General features: G+C 41.7%; 1 protein-coding gene across 4 annotated transcripts in view; it reads right to left on the bottom strand.

Moving 5' to 3' along the window:
• Nucleotides 1-21,680, bottom strand: part of INPP5A (inositol polyphosphate-5-phosphatase A) — a 231,494-nt gene that overhangs the window by 88,197 nt on the left and 121,617 nt on the right. For all 4 annotated transcript variants that reach the window (XM_081189505.1, XM_081189507.1, XM_081189506.1 and 1 more), the window contains exons 5-8: nucleotides 16,764-16,827; nucleotides 14,334-14,437; nucleotides 5,860-5,912; nucleotides 4,940-5,059 (exon numbers count right to left, since the gene is read on the bottom strand). In XM_081189505.1, the coding sequence (XP_081045631.1) occupies nucleotides 4,940-5,059; nucleotides 5,860-5,912; nucleotides 14,334-14,437; nucleotides 16,764-16,827 (341 nt within the window). The remainder of the gene's footprint in view (nucleotides 1-4,939; nucleotides 5,060-5,859; nucleotides 5,913-14,333; nucleotides 14,438-16,763; nucleotides 16,828-21,680) is intronic.

Raw genomic sequence — 21,680 nt, 5'->3', positions numbered from 1 at the left:
GTCATCCTACTTGATGTGCTAGGGGGAAACCCTTTAAAATTGTAGTGATATCTGCAGATCCAGGATGCAACCACATTTGCTAAGTAGCAAGTCCCACTGAACACTGTGGGACTTGCACCTGAGTAAACATGCACTGTGTCTTTGGCTAGAAGCTAAAATATATCTGGCTACTTATTTAAATCTCTGCCAAGAGAGACTGCTCACGTTACAGTTTCCCTGCTTTAAATAATAATAATAATAACAACAACAGCAATATAAATAACAAGAATAAAGGAGTATTTACAAACACTCAAGGCCCTCCAATTGCTCAAATGACCCAGATCTTTAACACAAGGTTTGCCTCTGCCTAGAAACGAAGTGGCTTTTCTTCCTCTCATTCAGCTGCAAGTTCTGGGAAAAGCCCAAGGAGAAACATTTAGATCGGAGGGGCCTTTGAGAAGATGTGACAGTTGACTGATGAGCATCCATAAAATGACAAAGAATTGCTGTGTGGAGCCTATGCCTCACATCTCCTCACCCTGGGAAACTAATTGCTTTGAATTGTTAATAGTAACATTATTTTTCTGGCAATCATTTCTTTTGAATACTCAAAATGAGCATGAAACAGCTCCTTTGACTGGACATAAAAGTTAAATGTCCCAATGTTGATCAAATTAACTTCAGCAATGTTACAATGGACTATATTTGTGAGAAAATAATGAAGGTCACAAAGCAGGGCTTTATGCCAAGATTTCACAGTTGTAATGTAAAATAAAAAAATAAAAAAATGTTTGTGTTCAACTAGACCAAGCTACGTTTTTTCTTTAAAACAGAAGGGCACTGTCATGTTTGAAAGCGGGGGGGGGGGGGACGGGACACACACACTCACCATTCCTCCCCCCCCCCCACTCTAAGTAACTTCAGGATGTTTCAGAGATTGGAACAACAAGAACAGTCTCTGGCTGGTGTCTCAGCATCCTGGATGCAACTATAACTTTTTTTTTGCTGAATGTACCCAAATCCTTCAGTTCTTGCTTGGGTGAAAAGTGTCTTGGTTGAGTTCCTTCTCTCTCCGCTAGAATACAGATCTGATTCAAAATAGCAAAAGCTCTCTATGATTCAGGGGGAAATGCTAAGAATAGTAAATAGTAGCTATGCAACTTAGTGAAGAGCAAATTCTGTTTCCAAAGCGTCTTTCAAAAATTTAACGAGCAATTGTTTTTTTGTTAGGTCAGAAAAACATAAGAACAGAGCGCGACAGAAAGCATTTCCATGAGAAGCTTCTGAGGTTTGGTGCTGTTCTTACTATAAAGCTTTTAAATTGCTTTCCAACTGGTAAAGATATATATATATAATGTGTCCACATTTAGCACTGAACAGCTAACAAAACCATTCTACAGCAGCTTTAAAAAATAATTAAAAGTGCACTATAGACCTGCTCTGTTTTCCTTTTGGAAAATTTGATTCTATTTATCAATGTACCAGCTTTTTCTCTGTGGTCATGATTTTCAGCAGTTTTAAACCCCCAAATGTTAAACTACATTATAACTACTTTATACAACATGTGCCTTTTTCTTCTTCTTTTCGGTAGGTTCAACTCTTTTTATCCACCCTATTCCCCCCCTCCCCTTAAAAGTTCATTTGCATTTGTTTCCTTTTTGCAAATAATTAAGACGGGAATGCAGCCTATGATGGTCACTTCAGTCTTGCATAAATTGCTGCTATTTAACTGGCTGTTCACACTGGCCAAGATGAGCCCAGCAGACAGGACTGCTTCACTTACTCCCACAGCGACTTAAATCAACTGTGAAAAGATGTTTCAGTTTCATTCAGTGAGGGGTTTAGCTCATTAAACTCTTTTCCTTCTCAGCATTGTTCCCGAAAGCTTGAACTGCAGTGGCTGTTAAATGCTCTTTAGCAGTTTAAAGGCTTTAGAGGAAAAGACTTATCAGCCTCTGGTTTTAACAGCACTAAATCTGCATTAGTAGGGCATGAAGATAAGGGGATTTAAAGGCCTGCCTTGAAACCTTCTCTCTTCTGTGTTTATCTGGCACTGCCATTGCTCCTGTAGCTCAGCTGGAAATGTAGATCTATGAAGCTTTAAAGGGAGATTAAAAGCCAAGAAAAGAAGTAGTTTCTTTCCTATAGATACTCTCACTTTCCCCTTTCCTACTGTCTGAAGGAGTGATGGGAGACAATGGTCCAAGATGGTTCCCAAAACCTTCTGAATGGGGGCACTGTTGGTGGTAGCATTCATTCAAAGTGAGCTCCAGTGTATTGTCCTCCCCAATCAGCAGATCAGAATAGAGTTTGCTGGTGGCTGCCAAAAGGTTAGCAGTGCTGATGAAAGGGGTTTCCCATTATTCACTGCTCTTACAGAACTCCCCTTTTGTGCCGGGCGGCCCATCATTTCACTACGGAGGTCCGGATCTGCGGCTGGCTGCGTTCTCAAAATGAGCAATCTATGTGAATGTAAGCCCCCACAGTGGTAGTGCCACCTAAAAAAATGGAGGGTTTTCTTCTTCTTCTTTTCCTGAAAAGGCAGGAGAGCTGGGTCTGGTTTTGGCACTGTCACATTCTAATGATCTACCGCCATGACACCCTTGACCCGCGGTTAACACTGTTTAGCCCTCAATCTTGCTTGCCGAGGCATTTGTGGAGGGGGGGGGGGTCTAAATGTCTCCAAAAGAGCTAAAAGGAAACACACAGTGCAAGTTAAAAACAACAACGCAAAAGCGCTTTACAGCTCTGTCAGGTCCTTTAGACCACAAGAAGAGATGGAGGAATAAACACCAGATGGAAAAAAAGTATGAATAATTATTTCACCTCGAATAATATTAGCCTGAAGGAAGCCTAGCTAGTCAGGGCAATTAATAATATAACGTACATTATGAGGGGGGAGGGGGGACAGACAGCCAATCATGGTCCAGATGTGGGCTACAGGCCAATTTCCGGTGGACCACCTAGTGCTTGCTGGTTGCTAGGATCTTTGCAAAGAATGCTGGACCAGGTGGATGTAAATCTCCTCCCGCAAAGCACTTCTTAAATTCTTAAGGAAGAGTTGCACTCACAGGATCACTTAACACAGATTTGGCTATGCCTGAACGGGTGCGAGAACCCGAGTATTCTTGCTCTGTTAATTTAGTACGCACGGTGAAAAGATTGAAGCCAAACCACCCCATATTAGAATTAAAAATGACAACTACACTCGTCAAATTTCTAGTTCTGGGATTGAGCGAGGGGAAGAACCGTTTGTAGACTCCTTAACCAGAGAGGTTGGGGCATGCCAACCAAGGCAGTACATCAGTCTTCTACCAGACAACTCGTGTAAGCTATCCAAGCCTCATGCCAAATTCTATTTCTCTCTCTCTCTCTCTCTCTCTCTCTCTCTCTCTCTCTCTCTCACACACACACACACACACACACACACACACACACACGTTTGTTCTAGCTAACAACATCCTCCACCTTGCAGATGTGAAAAGGCAGGAAGAACTGGTCAGTGCTAAACATTTAGTTTACATTTAATACTAAGCTTTATAGAAGGTTTCTTAGCTTTGGGAGGGGAAAAGCAATCAGGGTTTCTAAGACTATTCTAAAAATTCTTGCATTTTCCTAGGTTGATGATCAGATACAATATGAACCAATGCGCAAAGCTGAGTTGTAACCAAATATGCACTAACACTGCATTTTGAGTTACGCAAAGGTGACACAATTAGCAGCTGGAGATCAACCACAGATGCCCTAAGTGGCCTTCAGCAAATTAGCAGTCCATTCTCAGTTTCTTACCTATTATTAGTAATGATATTTGCAGACTACCCTTCAACTTGAGTTCTCTGGGCAACAAACATTTGACCATACCAAATAAAGCACCAGAAATAAAACAATTAAACCCCTATAAAATGAGAATAATAGTGCATGGCAACAAGAAGCAGATAAGTGCTTGGTGTATGGAAGACAGATTAAAATACAGTGGTGCCTCACAAGACGAAAATAATTCGTTCCGCGAGTCTTTTCGTCTTGCGATGTTTTTCGTCTTGCGAAGCACGGTCCGTCGCAACTGTGCCTCTTCAAGCGGCTAAAAAAAAAAAAGCGCAAGATGTTTTCGTCTTGCAAAGCAAGCCCATAGGGAAATTCGTCTAGCGAAGCAACGCAAAACCGAAAAATCCTTTCGTCTAGCGAGTTTTTCGTCTTGCGAGGCATTCGTCTTGCGGGGCACCACTGTATATTATATTGAAAATATTTAAGATATTACAGGATGCTGACAGAAATCCACAACCACCAACTTTAGAGTGTTTCCTACAAATTAATGGGATTTCCAAGGAAACTGTATCAGTAAGTGGGCTGCCGAAGCAGTACAAATGCTTTCTTTATACCTAATTTTCCAGCAACAGAGTAACTCACATGTTCCTCAGTTCATTGGCTTTTGGGGGGGAAAGAAAATGAAATATGTATCTGGTAAGTTTGTTAATTCATAGGACTGGACCGGCACATCTGCCCTGGTAGGGCAAAGCTGCATCAAAAGCCTCCCAGCAGTAGTGATGCTGCTGCCAGTAAGCTATTGCTGTTGCTCCGCCCCATCAGATGAGCTGCTCCTGGGACTGGAGGTTCTAGCCAATGGTAGTCCTACTCAGGAATACTATTGCCCTCCTCAGCACTACCTACTCAGTGAGTAGACCCACTGGAATTAATAAACATGGCTAACTTAGGTCCACTGCTTTCAATGGGTCTACTCTTGAGTAAAACTCAGGAACAACCCTAGATATTTGGCGTTTCCACAGTTTGCAATTAAAAATAAAATAAATCCTCTGGTGCTTATTCATTGCTTGTTCTTCTAATCCCCTGGAGGTTGGCCACATTTCAAGACAAAGCCACAGCAACGATAATTACTTCGTATTTGGAACACAATGCAAAATGCAGGGCAATAAAAGAAGCTAAAAAAAGAGCGTTGACAACCTACCTGTCAAGTACATAACTGAGGGCCTTATGCCTTATTCCTGAGTAAACCGACGGGCTTGTTTCCCAAGCAACTAAATTGGAAGCATCGTGGAAAAGATGGATGTTTACCAAGTCAAAGGCACTGTGACAAAAGGAGGAGAAGACTTACTGAGAATAAAAGTAAGGACATAGGCAAGAGGGAAAGCATTTGATTTTACTGTACTACAATCTTGAGTGACTGCAGATCACGAGCTCTATTTTGAAACACAAGCAATGAAATCAATTGAAATGAGTCTGCCACTATATGCCTGATCTATATGCAAACCTCCGCCAGCGTTTCCATTTGTATGTGAATTTAAAACTCGTAAATATCTAGGGCGATATCAAATTGTGGCATCTCACTTGTGCAACCGATTTCCAATTGTGGCAATGGGACTTAACCTTCCTCCAGCCTCTTCTGGAGCCCCCACCCCCCACCCCACTGGAGTTGGGGACAAAGGGGAATCTGGTCATATCTACTGGCGTGACAGATCGTGCCCATTATATTACAGTCTCACAAATATCAAACACCACCAAGTATTAAACTAGCATCCGAAACAGTGGTCTGAACCTGGTTTGTGAGGGTCAGGTTCTGCTAACCGTAGTTTGCCATTACATCTAAATTTGGATTAAACATTAGTGTTCAATGTGAAATTATAAAGCAGGAAATGAAATGGTAAACCTATAAATGTTCATTCCAATATCTATCACCGCACAGTGGGATCCATTGATTATATTATACGTTGGAATCTAAAGCATTTATGGCCCACATACAAAATCATGTTTTAAAAATGTGCAACGACTTAGGTGCCTGCCGCTTGGTGGGAAATGAAACTTTCCTGATTCTACTGGAAACTATACAAAATGCATTGCTTTTAAACAAACACCTTCCATTTTACATACCAGTCAGTAATACACCATCTAGTTCGTATGAAGCCTTTTCTGGACCACTTACACTGAAAAGCAAAACAAAGTGCAATAGAAACACATTTAAAATACAGAAAACGAAAGGGGGAAAAACAGAGTCAATCTTTCAGTTGGCTAAATAAAAAATTGGTTTATATACTTGTGCTGAGAGTATTGAAAATAATTTTAAAAACAAACAAACTCACATGCTGCAGCGCAACAATGTCAGTGACAGTTTAGGGCATATCTAAACATTACTTTGGAAACTAAAGCTCTTTTCACATGCTGTTCTGTGAAGTGGCAATGTGGGCAGAAAGGGGTTATGGGGCAGTGCTTCCAGCTCCCCCCGTTCTGCCATCCACACGGCGGAGACTAGGGTGTAGTCTTCCCCACCTCAGATTTCTTCTCTGCTGCATGGACTGCAGAGGTGAGGCAGAGAACAGAGCCACACATTGCCAGATGATGGCTGCAGCCCCTTTCTGTCATGTTGCCCCTTCACACAACTATTGCTATTATTGTTTTTGTTGTTTTTGTTGCTTATTCAGTTTTTAAACCAGCCCTTCTGAAGGATCCCAGGACCAGATTATTATTATTTTAATATTAAATATCTATGCCACCCTTCATCTGAGGATCACAGGGGGCTTTACAATATAATTGTAGTTGTTCTGGCCATGATGGCCATATCAGCCACAGAAAGAAAACTACAACTCCCAACACCCTTGGCCATTGGCCATGCCATGTTGGCTGGAGTCAATGCACGTTGTAGTCTAATGATATCTGGAGGACCATATGTTTATCCTTCTCACATTAATTGGACAGTAACATATTTTGGACTGTGCTCTCAATGTATCAACAACAACAACAACAACAAAAAGTGCAGCTAAATATTTTTGTGGGCCTAACAGCAAGTTGTTATTTTCTTAACAGCCATCTAAATTTCTTTCTTGTTAAACAGAAATACAACACACATTTTAACACCCACATGGAAATTATAATGGTACCGAACCTTCTAAAAGAAACTGTAATCATCTTTGCATATATCATGACACTGCCACTCACAGTCACATCTTTCCTGAACAGCTGTCAATCATGGAGAAATGTCATCCCTTGTAAATTTTCCTTAAATATGAAGTAGCAACTATACTGGGAAAATAGAAACGCGCCAGGCCATTCTTTTTCCATAGGGCTCCACAACCCAAGGCATCTATGGTGTGACATTCCATTCATCAAAGCAAGCTATGCTCCATTCCACCAACAAATCAATTTGTGACAAGCCGTGGTAGGGTTGGCATAGAAAAAGAATTGTTTTCCATGCCTGTGAAAGGTGATCACAAATTTACTCCACTGGAAGAGAAACAGAATTAGGATGCAAACTGAAGACAGGGTTAGTTAGTTAGTTAGTTAGTTAGTTAGTTAGTTAGTTAGTTAGTTTAGAAAAGCCGCTTCCTGCTCTATAGGCTCACAGTGGGTTCCAAGCAATGAAATACAGAAGAAGGAGAAGGAGGAGGAGGAGGAGGAGGAGGAGGAGAAGGAGAAGGAGGAGAAGGAGAAGACGACGACGACTGTGGTTTGGACTCCAAGAAGTGCAAGCTAAATTCTGCTTGCACAATGTGGGTTTCCTGGTTCCTTATTTGAGTAGCTCAAAAGCTACTCTTGAGAGTCAGGAGACCTCCAGAAGATAGTGTGAGACTGAAGGGGGAATCAGTGGAAATTGGAATACCCCACATTGTGTGCTCAGGAGCACCTTAAACTAAGGGCTGGGACTCTCTAGATCTCACCTAATAAAAATATTTTGTCCATATAGCAAAACAACCCAGTTAACACACTTCACAAGCCTGTTGAAGAAGGAAGGCTTCTTCTTGAGTATTAATAGCAGGAAACTGTCCTGAACAAACATTCGTGGTGATATAAGGCCTGCTGCATCGTGACGTGACATGGGTGTTGAGGATATGCCTGAAAAGTCTCTCACTGTTATTTGTCATAGCCATTTTATGATCTTTAGCTACAGTCACCTTGTGTGGGACAAAAACAGATCAGCTGACAAACAATTGAGAGAAATCACTCCAGATTTCTTCTTCTTTTTGATGAAGAGCCATTGGTTCAATCTGTCAACTTTCTAATCAGCTTTAAGAATAAAAATAAAAATGCTCCTTTAGTGGCTAGTGAAAATGCCCCAGTGGATTCTGTTAATATACCAAACTGGAGCTGAGCCTGCTTGTGAATGAGCAAATCAACATACAAACCATGCATTGCAACTGGTAGATGTATCAGAGATGGCCATGTTTTGTCAGCACATTCTCTTCAAGGCAAGACTGGGTTATAGAACCTTTCACTCTGACAAAGGTTGTGTCCATCCTTTCCTGGGATATCTCTGAGAAAAAGGACCAGTGTACACTTGCCCCATGGATGTTAGGGGCAATCCTATGCAAAGGTCTATCCAAGCAAAGTCACAATCAGGAAGTGGGCATTTAAACAGATTTAGTTAGCCAACATGAAGGGTGTGAGAAGTAGAGAGAGACAGAGAAACGTGATGTGTATTTTGAACAAATTCCTTTTTCATCAAACGGCAGTGAGCTCGGAAAGCACTTTGGCATACTATTCCTGTAGATTTCTTCACTCTTCTCAAAACCTATATGACTTAACAGTTGTTACTTCTTGTAATTTTGCTTTCATAACACTGCTGCTGACAGAATTGAAAAACAAGAAAAAACCCCCACACAAATACAGGTTTCTGTTTTTGTTGTTGTTCAGCAAAAGCAAATTGCACAATGATTTATTTTCCATCATCTTTTATTCATAGATTGAATCATGTCTACGTAAGATTTGGCTCAGATGCCTTCCTCCACAACGGGACATGATATTTTGATCAAGAACACGCTATTTTTTATCTATTGCACTTATAAACCACTTTTCTGTGTGTAGGGCCCAAAGTGGTCTACAACAACAATGAAATAATACAATAAAATAACCAATACAATGCTGGTTATGTTGATCTGGGTCATATATGAAATCTAACTCTGCATGTCTGACTGATAGAAATTAAGGCAGGAACTCAGCAGAATAAATTTCTAATGTGAAATACTGAGAAGCAATTAGTATCTTGCCCTTGACCTAAAAACCCCCTAAAAGTAAACTATTGCCATGAAGTGGTATTTCAAGAGATTTGGGGTTTTTTACACTTAAAATTATTCCTCGCTTTGCACACAAAAAACAGCCAAAGAGCAAGTGTTGCTCCTACTCAGAGCAATACACAGAGGAAAAGGGTAATATTTTTGGCAAGCATTTTTTTTTATTGTAGCCCTGTTGTGGCTATGTAATGGTGAGCTGACCGTTTGATTGCTTTGATGCATCACAGATAACTGGTGAGATCAGCATTTATGTTGTGGACCATTTATGAAACCTGATTGTGACAGGACTGGAGCTATTTGGGCACTAGCTTCACATGGGTGTAGCTGTGTAGACCTGGGGAGTCTGCTGTGCCCATTGGCCTCACTCCCAGCACCCATGCTTTGGTGTGGGGAGGTCAGAAGAGGAGAGACAGCTCTTCATATGTAGGTTCCATTCATGAACAAGAACCCTAATTGTTGGGCCTTAGTGGTCTACAAGAGGAGTGGGAAGACATTAGGCAGTGCATTCTAACACTTCTTATCCAGTTCCCTAATGTTCTGGAAGGAAGGAAGGAAGGAGGGAAGGACGGAAGGAGCTTTTTGTATTACATCAGCACTAAGACACTGGAGAAGGAAGCTTGTAACAGAGAATGAAATTAGCACTACTGAGGCAGTCTGGCTTCACAGAAACATACAGCAACCTCTTTGCCATCTCCTAGAAGGCGAAAGATGTACATAGGTCTCTGTGGCTAAATGAATAGGAAAGAGTGCACATCAGGAGACTCGCTAACATACAAAAAAAGAAAGAAAGAAGGAAGGAAGCACCTCTCCATTAAATAAAAGAAATGATAAGGTGATTACATAAACCATTGCAGGTCTGCGGGGAGGGGACTAAAAAATACAGAGTGTTTTAATGTGCGTGTTCTCTTATGTAAATGTTTTTTTGACACAGAAAAAAATGACTGCCTATAAAAGCAGCAGGAAAGTGCAGCAATAGCCATCCCTCATGAATAATCAGAAAAAAGCAAAAGGGAAGCCATATTTTGGGCATTCTCCTTGATGTGATTAAGAACGGTATGAGGTGGAGAGCACAGCCATGTTGGGGCAAAGACCGACCTTCCATGTGTAGCCCGCTGCCGCCAATGATTTACAACCCGGGATGCACAGGGCCCTAAATCACAAGGGTACCTTTGCATGTAGAGCAAGCTTCACTCATAACCGCCCCCTGGGGGCAGGGTGATGGAGCTGTAAGGGTTCAGTGGTGGTGGGACCAAATGAGCGAGGGCCTGCTCTCCCTCTTGCATAATGGTTAAACATGGGAGGGGTACATGGAGGAGAATGCAGTAGAGCCAATCTATGAAAGAACTGCAATACAGAATGGGGAAAACCTGTGCAACCCTGTCTATTATGGAAGTTGAGAAGTACTGAACAATTCTACATATTAAACACCTTTAATAGCATGCGTTGGTATCAGATGGATCCTTCTGGAAAGAAAGGCCAGCAACATAAATAGCCCCGAGTTGTTAGAAAGTAAAAAGGAATGTCCAGGAAACATTAATGTGACAAGCATCACCAGGACCAGTAAGTAATGCACACAAGCCAGGCTAGATAATGAGTAGCACAGCGTCCTAATTCATCTTTTCACCATCGTTTTACTGAAAGGAGCCAAATCAATTTACAGCAGTGACCCAGCAGGGGTTCACTCAACCATACCAGGCAGGAGAGATAAAAGAAAGATGTTTTGAAGTGACAGTGGCAGTAATCTGATTCCTGCTTCTGAAGAAGTGTAACTGGAACAGTAGACACCTTAAGATTAGGCCCATCGAAGGCTGTATTCTGAGCAGTGGGACTGGGGAACAATTAACAGTGTCGCAAATTTATGCTCATTGAGGTATTCTGCACTGTGATGAATTTAGTAGCGCTAACAAGCCCTCCATGGTCATGGCAGTGCATTATCACACGTGCGTCCATCCCATAGCCCATGGGCGGCAAATGTAGTGCCTTCTAGATGTTCTAGTCTACAACCGTCATCATTCCCAGACCAATGGTCATGGACAATGCAGGTCACCACATCTGAAAGGCACTACGTTGGCGACCCCTGCTAAACGCAACTCAGTCCCAGCATTACTCCTTTAAAGCAGGAGAGGGTAACTTGCGACTCTTTACATATTGTTAGACTCCAGCTGCCACCTGTTCCAGTCTGCATGGCCAACTGTCAGGGACACTGGGAACTGTAGTCCAAAAGCAAAGCGAAGGCTTCCTGGGAAGCCTCGTCTCTCCTTATGCATCACTTTGCTACAACTCCAAGAAGACGGACAGATGGTGTGGATCAGTACAAAGACTGATCAGCTGGCCTCTGCTCCTCCTTGAAGAAGAACGCTCTTCCTCCAAGAAGACCACCGCGAAAGCAGGCTTTCCTACTAGTGCATATGAATTCCGCCATTGAACAGAACTCCATATGTTAAAAATTAAGGTCTTGCTTTCCTAAAGGCAAGGTGCTTCATACTGGTGAATGGAAAGTATATTTCAGTTCCTAATTAGAAAACCATTCTTCTTTCAAGACTCAAAAGACCCTAACACTGCAAATTATGATGACCACTAAGAACTTGCCTCAATTTCACATCACTGTGTGTTCACACCAGTCTTCTAATGTATCATTTATGTTCTTTTTGTCGTTGTGGGGTGGTGGTCAGCCCTTCCACCACCCCTCAACTGAGTTAAGCCAGAAGTTGTGGGGTGACTGAAGAAGACAGTAGTGGCAAAGAATGCTAAAAATGGCAGAGATGTTTATCCTTGCATTTCTAGACTCCCTAGCAGCAGTACATAGAAGCTCTAAAACAGGCTTAGAAACATCTGTTGCTTTAAGAAATCCTGGCAAATCTGTAGTTTTAAATTTGTTCCAAGATTCGCATTGCAAGCAAAAGTTTGAGAAGGGGTGTATGTCTGGTACTGAACCATTAGAAGCCAAGCCTTTTGGGGGGTGGGGGCTTGAGCTTAGCTGATCATGGGATCGAACAGGGGAACAACTCTCAAATTTGCCATTTCAACCCACTGAGATACTCATATAGTGATCCATCTCAGAAAACAGGATGCCTGTGTCTAGAGAAGCACCAAACGTCAAAACTGTTCAGGATTATCTGTGTTCTTCAGCGATGTGTTATCTGGATTTTAGAATATAGCAACTCCACACCCCAAGAAATGAGTTTGGCATCTTTCACCTTACACAATATTAAGTCTCTCCCTAGTTTTCCTGTTAATAAGATTCCTTTAGCCAGCCGACGGATTGTGAATACAGGCAGTTTCATCTACTAAAAGACAACATAAATCATCATTGAGAAAGGAGAGACTGTGGTAAGGTTATCACCATACAGCCTTCTCCATGAAAGGTTTGCATTAAAGCATTAGTGAAATTAATTCATCTTTCACAAGAGCTTTGAGCAGTATCGGTGATCTATGATAACAACCAATTTCTCACTATGGAGGGGGGGAAATTACTCAGCCCTGATAGACTACACAAATCTGCTTTTTAAAAATGACCTAACATTATCTGGAGTGTTGCTCCCAAAGGCATCGTTTGAGATTCATGCACAGCCAAGAGAAGCCATAAATCAGCAGAGAAAGTTTTGTTACTTTTATATGCAGTGGGCTGTAATTATTTTGAATTGCATTATGCCTCAATCATTGTAATTACTTTTAGATCATCCTTAAGCGGCAGTAATAAAAAGAAAAGAAATCAGTCTTAAACCAAGGGCAAACTACCCCACCCGCAAAAAAAAAAGAACATAAATGTTACATTAGAAGCCTGGGGGTAAAAACACAGCAATGTAAAGTTGATGCAAATTTTCCCTGAAAAATTCAGCATGCAAAGTAGCCACCCTTGCCTTGGGGCTTCACACACAAATGTGCCCAAGAGGTGGGTCCAGTTGCAAAGAGTATACAAGGAAGTCAGTTGTGGGACTGCTGGGGGAGAGAGGGATGGAGGGGTGATGGTGGGGGGTGAGTAGGCTTCCTGAAATGCTACCCATCAGGAAAAATGGAGGGGCTGAATTGGCTATGCAGGTTGCTGGAGGAGCGTGGTAGACCGAAAGGGCTGGTTGGTCCATGCAGGAGCCAGGCTATTATCCCACTGAGGCGGTACAGTGGTGCCTCGGGTTAAGAACTGAATTCGTTCTGGAGGTCTGTTCTTAATCTGAAGCACCACTTTAGCTAATGGGGCCTCCCACTGCCACCGTGCCACCAGAGCACGATTTCTGTTTTCATCCTGAAGCAAAGTTCCTAACCTGAGGTACTATTTCTGGGTTAGTGGAGTCTGTATCCTGAAGCGTTTGTAACCTGAAGCGTATGTAACCTGAGGTACCACTGTACTCAGCTTTGCCTGAGTGTGGGGGCTCTTCCCCATCTTTCCTAATATGGATTGCAACCTGGATTCAAACTATGGACCTCCAGCATGAGCTGTTTTATCCAGCTGATCTCCCCCCCCCCCCATGAGCCTTTGTGCCTGGTATGTGACTGGATGTTGGGGGCTGCCCATTGATGTTCTGACTGTGATCTACTGCTGTGGCTGGGCTACTCTGAAAGAGTTTCCAGGGTGGATTCGAGTCTTTTGCCATGGTTGGGGTTTCCCCCCCCCTGGAAATGCAAATGATGAATCAATATGATGCAGGGCCAACTAGGCTCAGTAGATTGTCACCTTGTTCCACCACCATTATTTGTGACCTTGTTCCCTTAGCCCTATACAAATTTTCATTCCTGGTCGGCATGTTCTACAAGAACATTACCTGTGGCTTCAACTTAACTTCTCTGTGCCTCTTCATTCTTTACACTCCTGTGCTTCTCCATCTCTTTGTCACCTGGGCTGCTTCTAAAAAGACTACACCTGAATGACTCTTGCCCATTGGTGAATCAGCTGGCTATCCTTTCTTGACCTCATGCTTGACCTTACCTAATTATGTCAGTCTCCTCACTACAGCAGACATAGTAAGTTTATCTAAAAGAATATGGGTCAATTGTCTACCAGTGGACGTGCTGGTGACCATGCAAGAATATTTTGCTTCCGAGTGAAACCACGGGCAGAATTACAAGTCCATAATTCAAGAATGGCTCCAACCAGGTCACTAGCACAAACAAGATCACAACCAAGCGCTTCATTCTTGCCTATAAAACTTTCTGACAGTAAGAGCTGTTCGGCAGTAGAACAGACTCCCACAAGAGGTGGTGGACTCTCTCTCCGTGGAGATTTTTAAGCAGAAGTTGGATGGCCACCTGTAATGGGTACTTTAGCTGAGATTCCTGCATTGCAGGGGGTTGGAATAGATGACCCTCGGGGTCCCTTCCAGCGCTAAGATTCTATGATTCTATACTTACCTCAGGGAAATAGTCCTGTGGGAACTTTTCTTTTTCCAGCATAGGTGTACTTTCTAATGTATCTGAGTAGATTTCCTTCCCCGTAACTTTTTTGTACTTCTTAGCTAGGAAGAAACAAGGAGCATTTAGAATACCTCTACCTCTTTCCAGTACGTTTCCCAGCACAATTCAAAGTATTGGTGCTGACCTTTAAAGCCCTAAATGGCCTCAGCCCAGTATACCTGAAGGTGCGTCTCCACCCCCATCGTTCTACCAGCGCCGAGGTCCAGCGCCGAGGGCCTTCTGGCGGGTCCCTCACTGCGAGAAGCCAAGTTACAGGGAACCAGGCAGAGGGCCTTCTTGGTAGTGGTGCCCGCCCTGTGGAACGCCCTCCCATCAGATGTCAAAGAGAACAACAACTACCAGACCTTTAGAAGACATCTGAAGGCAGCCCTGTTAGGGAAGCTTTTAATATTTAACAGATTATTGTATTTTAACATTCTGTTGGAAGACGCCCAGGGTGGCTGGGGAAACCCAGCCAGATGGGCGGGGTATAAATAATAAATTATTATTATTGCTACTACCTCTGCAAAGAGGTTTTAACACACACAACAGAAGAAAAAACGCAGACATAAATACTAGATTTTGTTGCTGCTGACAATTAATACCAAGTGAAGGTCTCAGAAGTTTTTGCTCAACTGATGTACAGCTGACACTCATGTTGTAAGAACTGTCCATGGTGAGGAAATTCATGTTTTCCATTTCATACTGATGTAGAGGGGTATATAACTAAACTACTCATTCTCTCATACCGTGATCTGAAAGATGCCATGCATTTATGCCTGCAGTGTGCTACAACTTGTTCGTTGCTAGCTCCGAGATTTCAAAAAAATGAAAACCAACTGTTTTGAGGGGAGTAAAAAGAAAATTCCGAGATAACAGTGCTTTTGCATCTGGGAATGCCAGATAGCAGAGGTCATTATACGCTACATGTTATATTGTAAGCTATATGAAAATCCAAGGGCAAAAAATTTAAAGAAATTCTTCCAGCTGATTGTCACTCATAGGATCACGGGGAAAAAATTAAACATCTGTTGTCTAGCATGGCTAAGACTGCTAAGTTCAACACAACTAAAAGCTTCCCAGCACAGGAAAAACCATGAGACAAGCCTGCTGAGAGATGTGCCATAAAGTGCACGTATGTTTTATGAGTTTTACTATGCTGTGTTTTTAAATCTTTGCTTGCTTGCTAAAATTTGTTTGACTGATTCGTTTTTTGGCTATAAACCGTATACGTTTGACCAATAACATTTTGATGATGCTAATGACAGAGGTGGTTTTAGGGTAGCGTGATCGGTGCTGTGCTGCAGGGGGCACAAAAGCAATGTTTTAGAATGGAGCGCAGTAGGCAGCAGGGGCAGAATTTTAGTGCTGCACAAAGGGCACCGCCAAAATTTGAAAGACCAAAGACCAGCGCTGAGGATGATGCTGAGATGGTGTTTGTCACTGGTCACCCTCTATAGAGCACCTTGAGATCCATGGAGGAAAGGTAAGACATAAATGTAATTAAATAATAAATAAATTGCAGTAAGGTGAAGGTTGAATTTGGTGATGGAAGCAATCAGGTACAAAATCCAGACTTAGCATTAAAGAGTAAGTGCATGTATCGGGCAGCTTCACAATTGACTTGATTAAGAGTGACCCGTATTATTGTTCAGCACCCATTAAACTGTTACAGGTGGAGAGACTGAGCAGACAGGCAAGTTAATCTCTCATTAACAAGTTCTCATATCAATGCTGCAATTTACATTGCCCCTTTTTTCAGGGATAAAAATATGCTACTATGAATCCCTTGCATTATGCCTCGGGTTTTACTTTCACATCAAAAGGATGATGAGGATTTATGACCACTAAACCTTGAAACGCAACACTCACAGAACGGCTGTTTCCAATCCTTCACTGAAGACAGGCCTCTGCCTTCCCTACCCTCAATTACAAGAAAGCGGGCAATCTATCTTGGGTTACAACAAGAATAATGAAATTGAGACAATTGAGACAATTAGTTCACTTACAATTTCAATGATGTTTCAAATAAATGTGGTGCAAAAACGTAGAATGAATGTGACCTGTCTCAATAAGCTAAATGAAGCTTTAGATATATATATTTTAATATATATTAAAGTGAGAGGGCAGGCAACTTTCAAAACGTTGGGAATCACAGGAATACATTGGTGAAAGGACCAGGATTGGCCACAGCTTCTTGTCAAGTGTGCATTGAGAGGTAAACCTGGGCTTGCCCCGTGTAAAGTGTGAAAATTGTCCTGGAAAAGTAATGTAGGCTGCTCCTTCTAATATGAGCAGAACAGAACACTGCAATTCTGAACATTTCTATTCAGAGGTAAGCCTCACAGACTTAATTCCAGATAAGTGAATATTGTAGCTTCCACTTACCTTTAAAGTCAAATTGATAAATGTTTTTCAAGGATTCATGTAGAAAGTAAAAGCTTCCCAGTGCCTGTAAGAAAAGAGAAACCAAGTCAGCAAAACATAAAGAAACCATTCCCAAAAGTTTGAAACCTGAAATATTCTAAGTGTGCAGAAAGACATAAAATCAATAAACTAAAAAATAAAATAAAATAAATTCATTTTGGTGTTTAAAGGCAGTATGATCCTTCAGAATTCATTGACTACTAATTGGCACATGTAACTGGCAACAAAAACACGATTATACAACATACTTAAATATGCACCAAAAAACCCTTAAAGATTTCTAGGAGCTCATTGTTGAGAAGAAGCAGCGTCCAGGTAGCCGTATTATAGTCTTGGATATCTGGAGGAAGTGCTGAAGTGTATAAACCTGACTATAAAGAAAAAAAATATTCTTTTGAATTCTATAACTATCATATGGAAGTGGACAACTGGACAATGAAAATGTGCCCTAACTATGGCCAAAAAACCTGGTATTGATGAATTGGAAGAACAAAACCATGGTTTCCTTTAACCAATGGATTGAAGACACGACAGCATATGCAACATATGAATGGATTGCTTATAGACACAGACTTTGTTTGGGTAAATATGAGTTTATACAGAATATAGGAGGTGATTATTAATCATTATTAGCATAGATAAGAACATTTATATATCACCATTTTTGCATTATGTTTCTTCTCTTTCTACCCCCCTGTCCTTTTTTGGTCCGGTGCTCTGGTGTGAGTCAAGGAGGAAGTTCCACAAATGTGATGTCACCACAGAGAAGGCCCTGCCTCGTGTCCTTTCTCTATTGGCCACCACTGCCCATGTGACAACAAACAGGGCCTTGCCTTGCTGATTTCAAGGGCAGGTATTTGGGAGGAGTGATCCTTTCAAGAACATGTACCTGTACACGCCCCTCAGAGTACTAGTGAGCTTCCATGAAGACTGTAATGCAGAGCCTTCCAAACTGCGTGTCGTGACATGTTAGTGCGACAGCTGCAGTGCGTAGGTGTGTCACACAAACACTCCCCATCCGTCTCCCAGGGCTGGAAAGGGGCTAGTTTGACCTCCATCCAGTTTGCTAGTAAAACTGAATTACTACGTTGCAAAATGATTCATGTCTAAAAAGTGTGTCCCCCAACATGAAAAGTTTGGAAAGCTCTGCTATAATGATTCCTCCTTCGGCTCCAGACCATTGTGCATGCAATTTCTGTGCCACATCACAGTGAACTCTGGCACAAAACTGGATGGAACACACAACAGTTTGGCAAATTCATCCAAAATCCTCAGGCGGATTCCTCACACGACAGTTCATTCTCTCCCCACCCCAACTCTCTTTTGGGTGAAAATTGGCACTGCAACAGCTTTGACAGAACAGGATCTATTGATGATCAGGTTATTACTTCCCTATTCCCTTTGGTAGCATCTTAAATTTTGCAGGAAAAACACCACCACCACCAGAGTGATGCAATTGCAGAATAGACAAAAGCCTGAGCATAGGAATTCTCGCTATGTGAATGAGTGCTAATATCAAATAAATCTCTGCAAGGAGGAGCCCTTCAAGAACATTGCTATTTAAAAAATTATCACTGTGATTCCTGGGACGTTAAAGGCCAGAGTATCATTAGTGTATAACCAGTAAGCAGCAGCTGCCTTTTATTAATTGCTAATGAAATTCTATTAAGATATTAAATATTCGGTGTCAGCCTTTTTATCTTGTACTACATTCTTCTTTTGTTACCATTCCGTCAATCTGCCCTTCTTCAGAATGGTTAACCTTGGAAGAGTCCTCCTTAAGAACGCCTGCTACTTGTTTGCCTCCTCCGTGTATAAATGCATAATAATAAAAAATAGGACGAAGAATAATAATAAAAACCTGGCGCAGGCTGCCTGGGTCACCAGAAAGTGTACTCATCAATTAAAAGTGTGACAGTGTTTTCCGTCGGATGAACTAATATGTCAAGGAGACGGGCAGGACCTCATGTTTGTGCTTTTGACAAATCAGCAAATGTTTAATCTCTAGATGTGCAGCTTCTCATAAATAATGCAGCAATCAGTGAGCCAAAACTCTGCCTCTTCCAGAAGGGTGTCCCTGTCTTCCAACTCCCAAGATTTCTTCCCTTTGCTCATTCCCCCCGCCCCTTAAGTCTAAAATAAAAGCCACATCGTCCTCTGGGTTGAAAGCATCACTCTCTTCCCTGCACATATCCCATCAGCACTGTGTCCATAAATCCGTGAGAGAGGTTAGTGGAGAAGCACATGCTCTGTGGTCCCCAATCCCTGTCCATCTCAGGTAGCGGGAAAAGCTTACAGCTGGGATGTTAGAGGCTTTCTGCCTAACTCCAACCCAAAACATTTATCTGTAAATAAGTTCTACTCAGAGTAACCCCACTGAAATGAATGAACCTACGTTTAGTCACGTATATTCACTTCAGTTGGTCTACTCTGAATGGGATTAGCATTGGATACAACCCTTTGTCGCCTTGAAGCGGAACCCAAAAAGTGTTTGCCCCTCTCCACACTAGGACCAACAGAAATCTCCTCTCATCCTCAATTCCTGACTTCCTCTATTACCTCACTCCCTTTAGAGTGGGGCCTGGTGCAAGACACTTCACCTTGTTGGAGGGCAGGGTTCAATCCTGTTTCTGCCAGTCAGAATACAGTCGTACCTTCGCTTACGTATCCCTCCACTTGCGTAAACTTCGGAACACGTAAGCGGCAAACCCGGAAGTATATTTCTGGGTTTTTGCCGTGCGCACATGTGCAGAAGCGCTCTACTGCCGTGCGTGCGCAGAAGCGGTCTCTCTGGTTGCGAAAACCTCGGGATCCGGCCGGACCTCCGGAACGGATCCCGTCCACAACTGGAGGTACCACTGTACAGGGTTTGATGGACCAGTGGCCTGATTCAGTATAAAGCAGCTTCACGCAAGTTTAGAAGCTACTAAAAAATTCCCGATTGCGTAGGACCCAGAGGTTTAGCTCAAAAAACTGCTTAAAAACTGTATGTGTATTAGGAGGAGTTCACAGTAAAATACAATAGATTTTCACGAGGACTTAATAAACACAAACTGATGTGGAAATTTGGAAACTTGAAGAAGAAGAAGAAGAGGAGAAACCAAAGTTGACAGATTCACCCAACTTCACACGGAAAGACTGAAACAGAACTTTCTAAGTTCTGTCGCAAAAAACAAAAGCCTTTGCCAATAGCACATTGGGCTTATTTACAAACAATACCCCCCCCATTTTAATTACTATTATTTTCTAGTGCCAGTTTAAGGTCTGGATTCTTCTTCTTGTTTTTCAACATCTGAGTGAAACACATTTATTTCGATATAACTCTCATGAACTTTCAAGTATGGTTGACAGATATTGAATTTCAGTTTTTATAAGACAATTCCATTCTGCTGAATTGGCATTATCGTTTCTAAGCTCCTTAATCACATTTCTCAAAATATACAGTTGCCACAATTTCTTAGCAGAGAGGAGCTGGAAGAGCCCCATCATTTGCAGAGTTTTATCAATCGAGGAAGCAGATTTACTTGGTATGCATGGATTTGCTCTCTCCAATGAAACAGAGCAGCCCATACCTACAGCAGCTGCTGATCCATATGTAAGTGCTGGCATGGTACTATGGAATATGGACTCTGTCTGTGCTATGGAATATGGACTCTACCATATATATATGGTAAAGTAGTACATATATCCACACAGACATGAAACCCATGGGAACTCACCTGGACCCTGGGATCACCATCTGAGGCCCTTCTTCATATGAATCTTCCATGAGAGATCTGGATGGTGGCAACACAAGAAAGGGCAGCAACTCCCCGTTTGTGGAATGCTCTCCTCAGGGAGGTTCACCGGCTGCATTACATATCTGGGCTGAGGTGTTGTCGGGGGAGGGGGTTGTTTCTGCTGGATTTTTCTATCTTTATTTAGATTTTGTTTTGATTTATGTGGAAATTGTTTTGCATTTTTTAATGTTTTATTTATTTATGACTTTTTCTCATGTTGTAGTTTGATACCTATTTTTTCAAAGCTGCCTTGAGCATGGTTTGAACTGTGAGAAGGTGGCATATAAACAAAATTATATGTGTTTATATATCTTTAGGCTGCAGGGAAAAACATTCTTCTTCTCCCAGACCTTTGGCTAATTAAACAATCTACGGCCTTTTAAACAGTGTGTGTGTGTGTTGTTTTGTTTGTTTTTATATTATGTATGTTTGTGTTTTTATATTATGAACCACCCCGTGATCCTCAGATGAAGGCTGGTATAAATTTAATAATAATAATAATAATAATAATAATAACGACAACAATACACGTATCTGAGCAGCAATCAGTATTTACACAGAGCATTCCAACAGTAATATACTGGAGTTCATTCGGTCGTCCAATTAAGCTCAAAGGAAATTTTCAGCATGGCAAGCATATTTTGATACTATTTTGCGGGGGTGAGGAATCCATAGCTAATAACTGCCATACCAATAATGACTTTTAACGACATGGAAATGTTATTCTCATAAAATATGAAAATATCTATGAAGTCTAAAGGCAACCGTGTCTACTTAATTGTTAATTAGATGCTGATCTATGGGTCATTTCACTTGTGCAAATTTAACAACTACAAGGAAGTACTTAAAGTAAAACGTTTAAATAATCACCATGGAGAGTAAACATTCACCGCACACAACCCTCATTGAACGTGCTAAAGCTAATATTGCAATTATGAAGAGTGCCTTAAATAAATGTAAAATAAATTGCCAATGGCGACTCAGAAAGTGTAATTCATGTAGTCATAAAATCCATAATTAGCTCTAATGAATATTTAAAGTCAAAGTGCAACTTAACTTTTTCAATGTTTAACCTACTATATCAATATAGCTCAAGGAA

This window comes from Podarcis bocagei (genome assembly GCF_964188305.1).
Source record: "Podarcis bocagei genome assembly, chromosome: 4".
Taxonomy (NCBI): Eukaryota; Metazoa; Chordata; class Lepidosauria; order Squamata; family Lacertidae; genus Podarcis; species Podarcis bocagei.
Note: the sequence above shows the minus strand (reverse complement) of the source record. Positions and strands in the feature narration are given on the sequence as shown.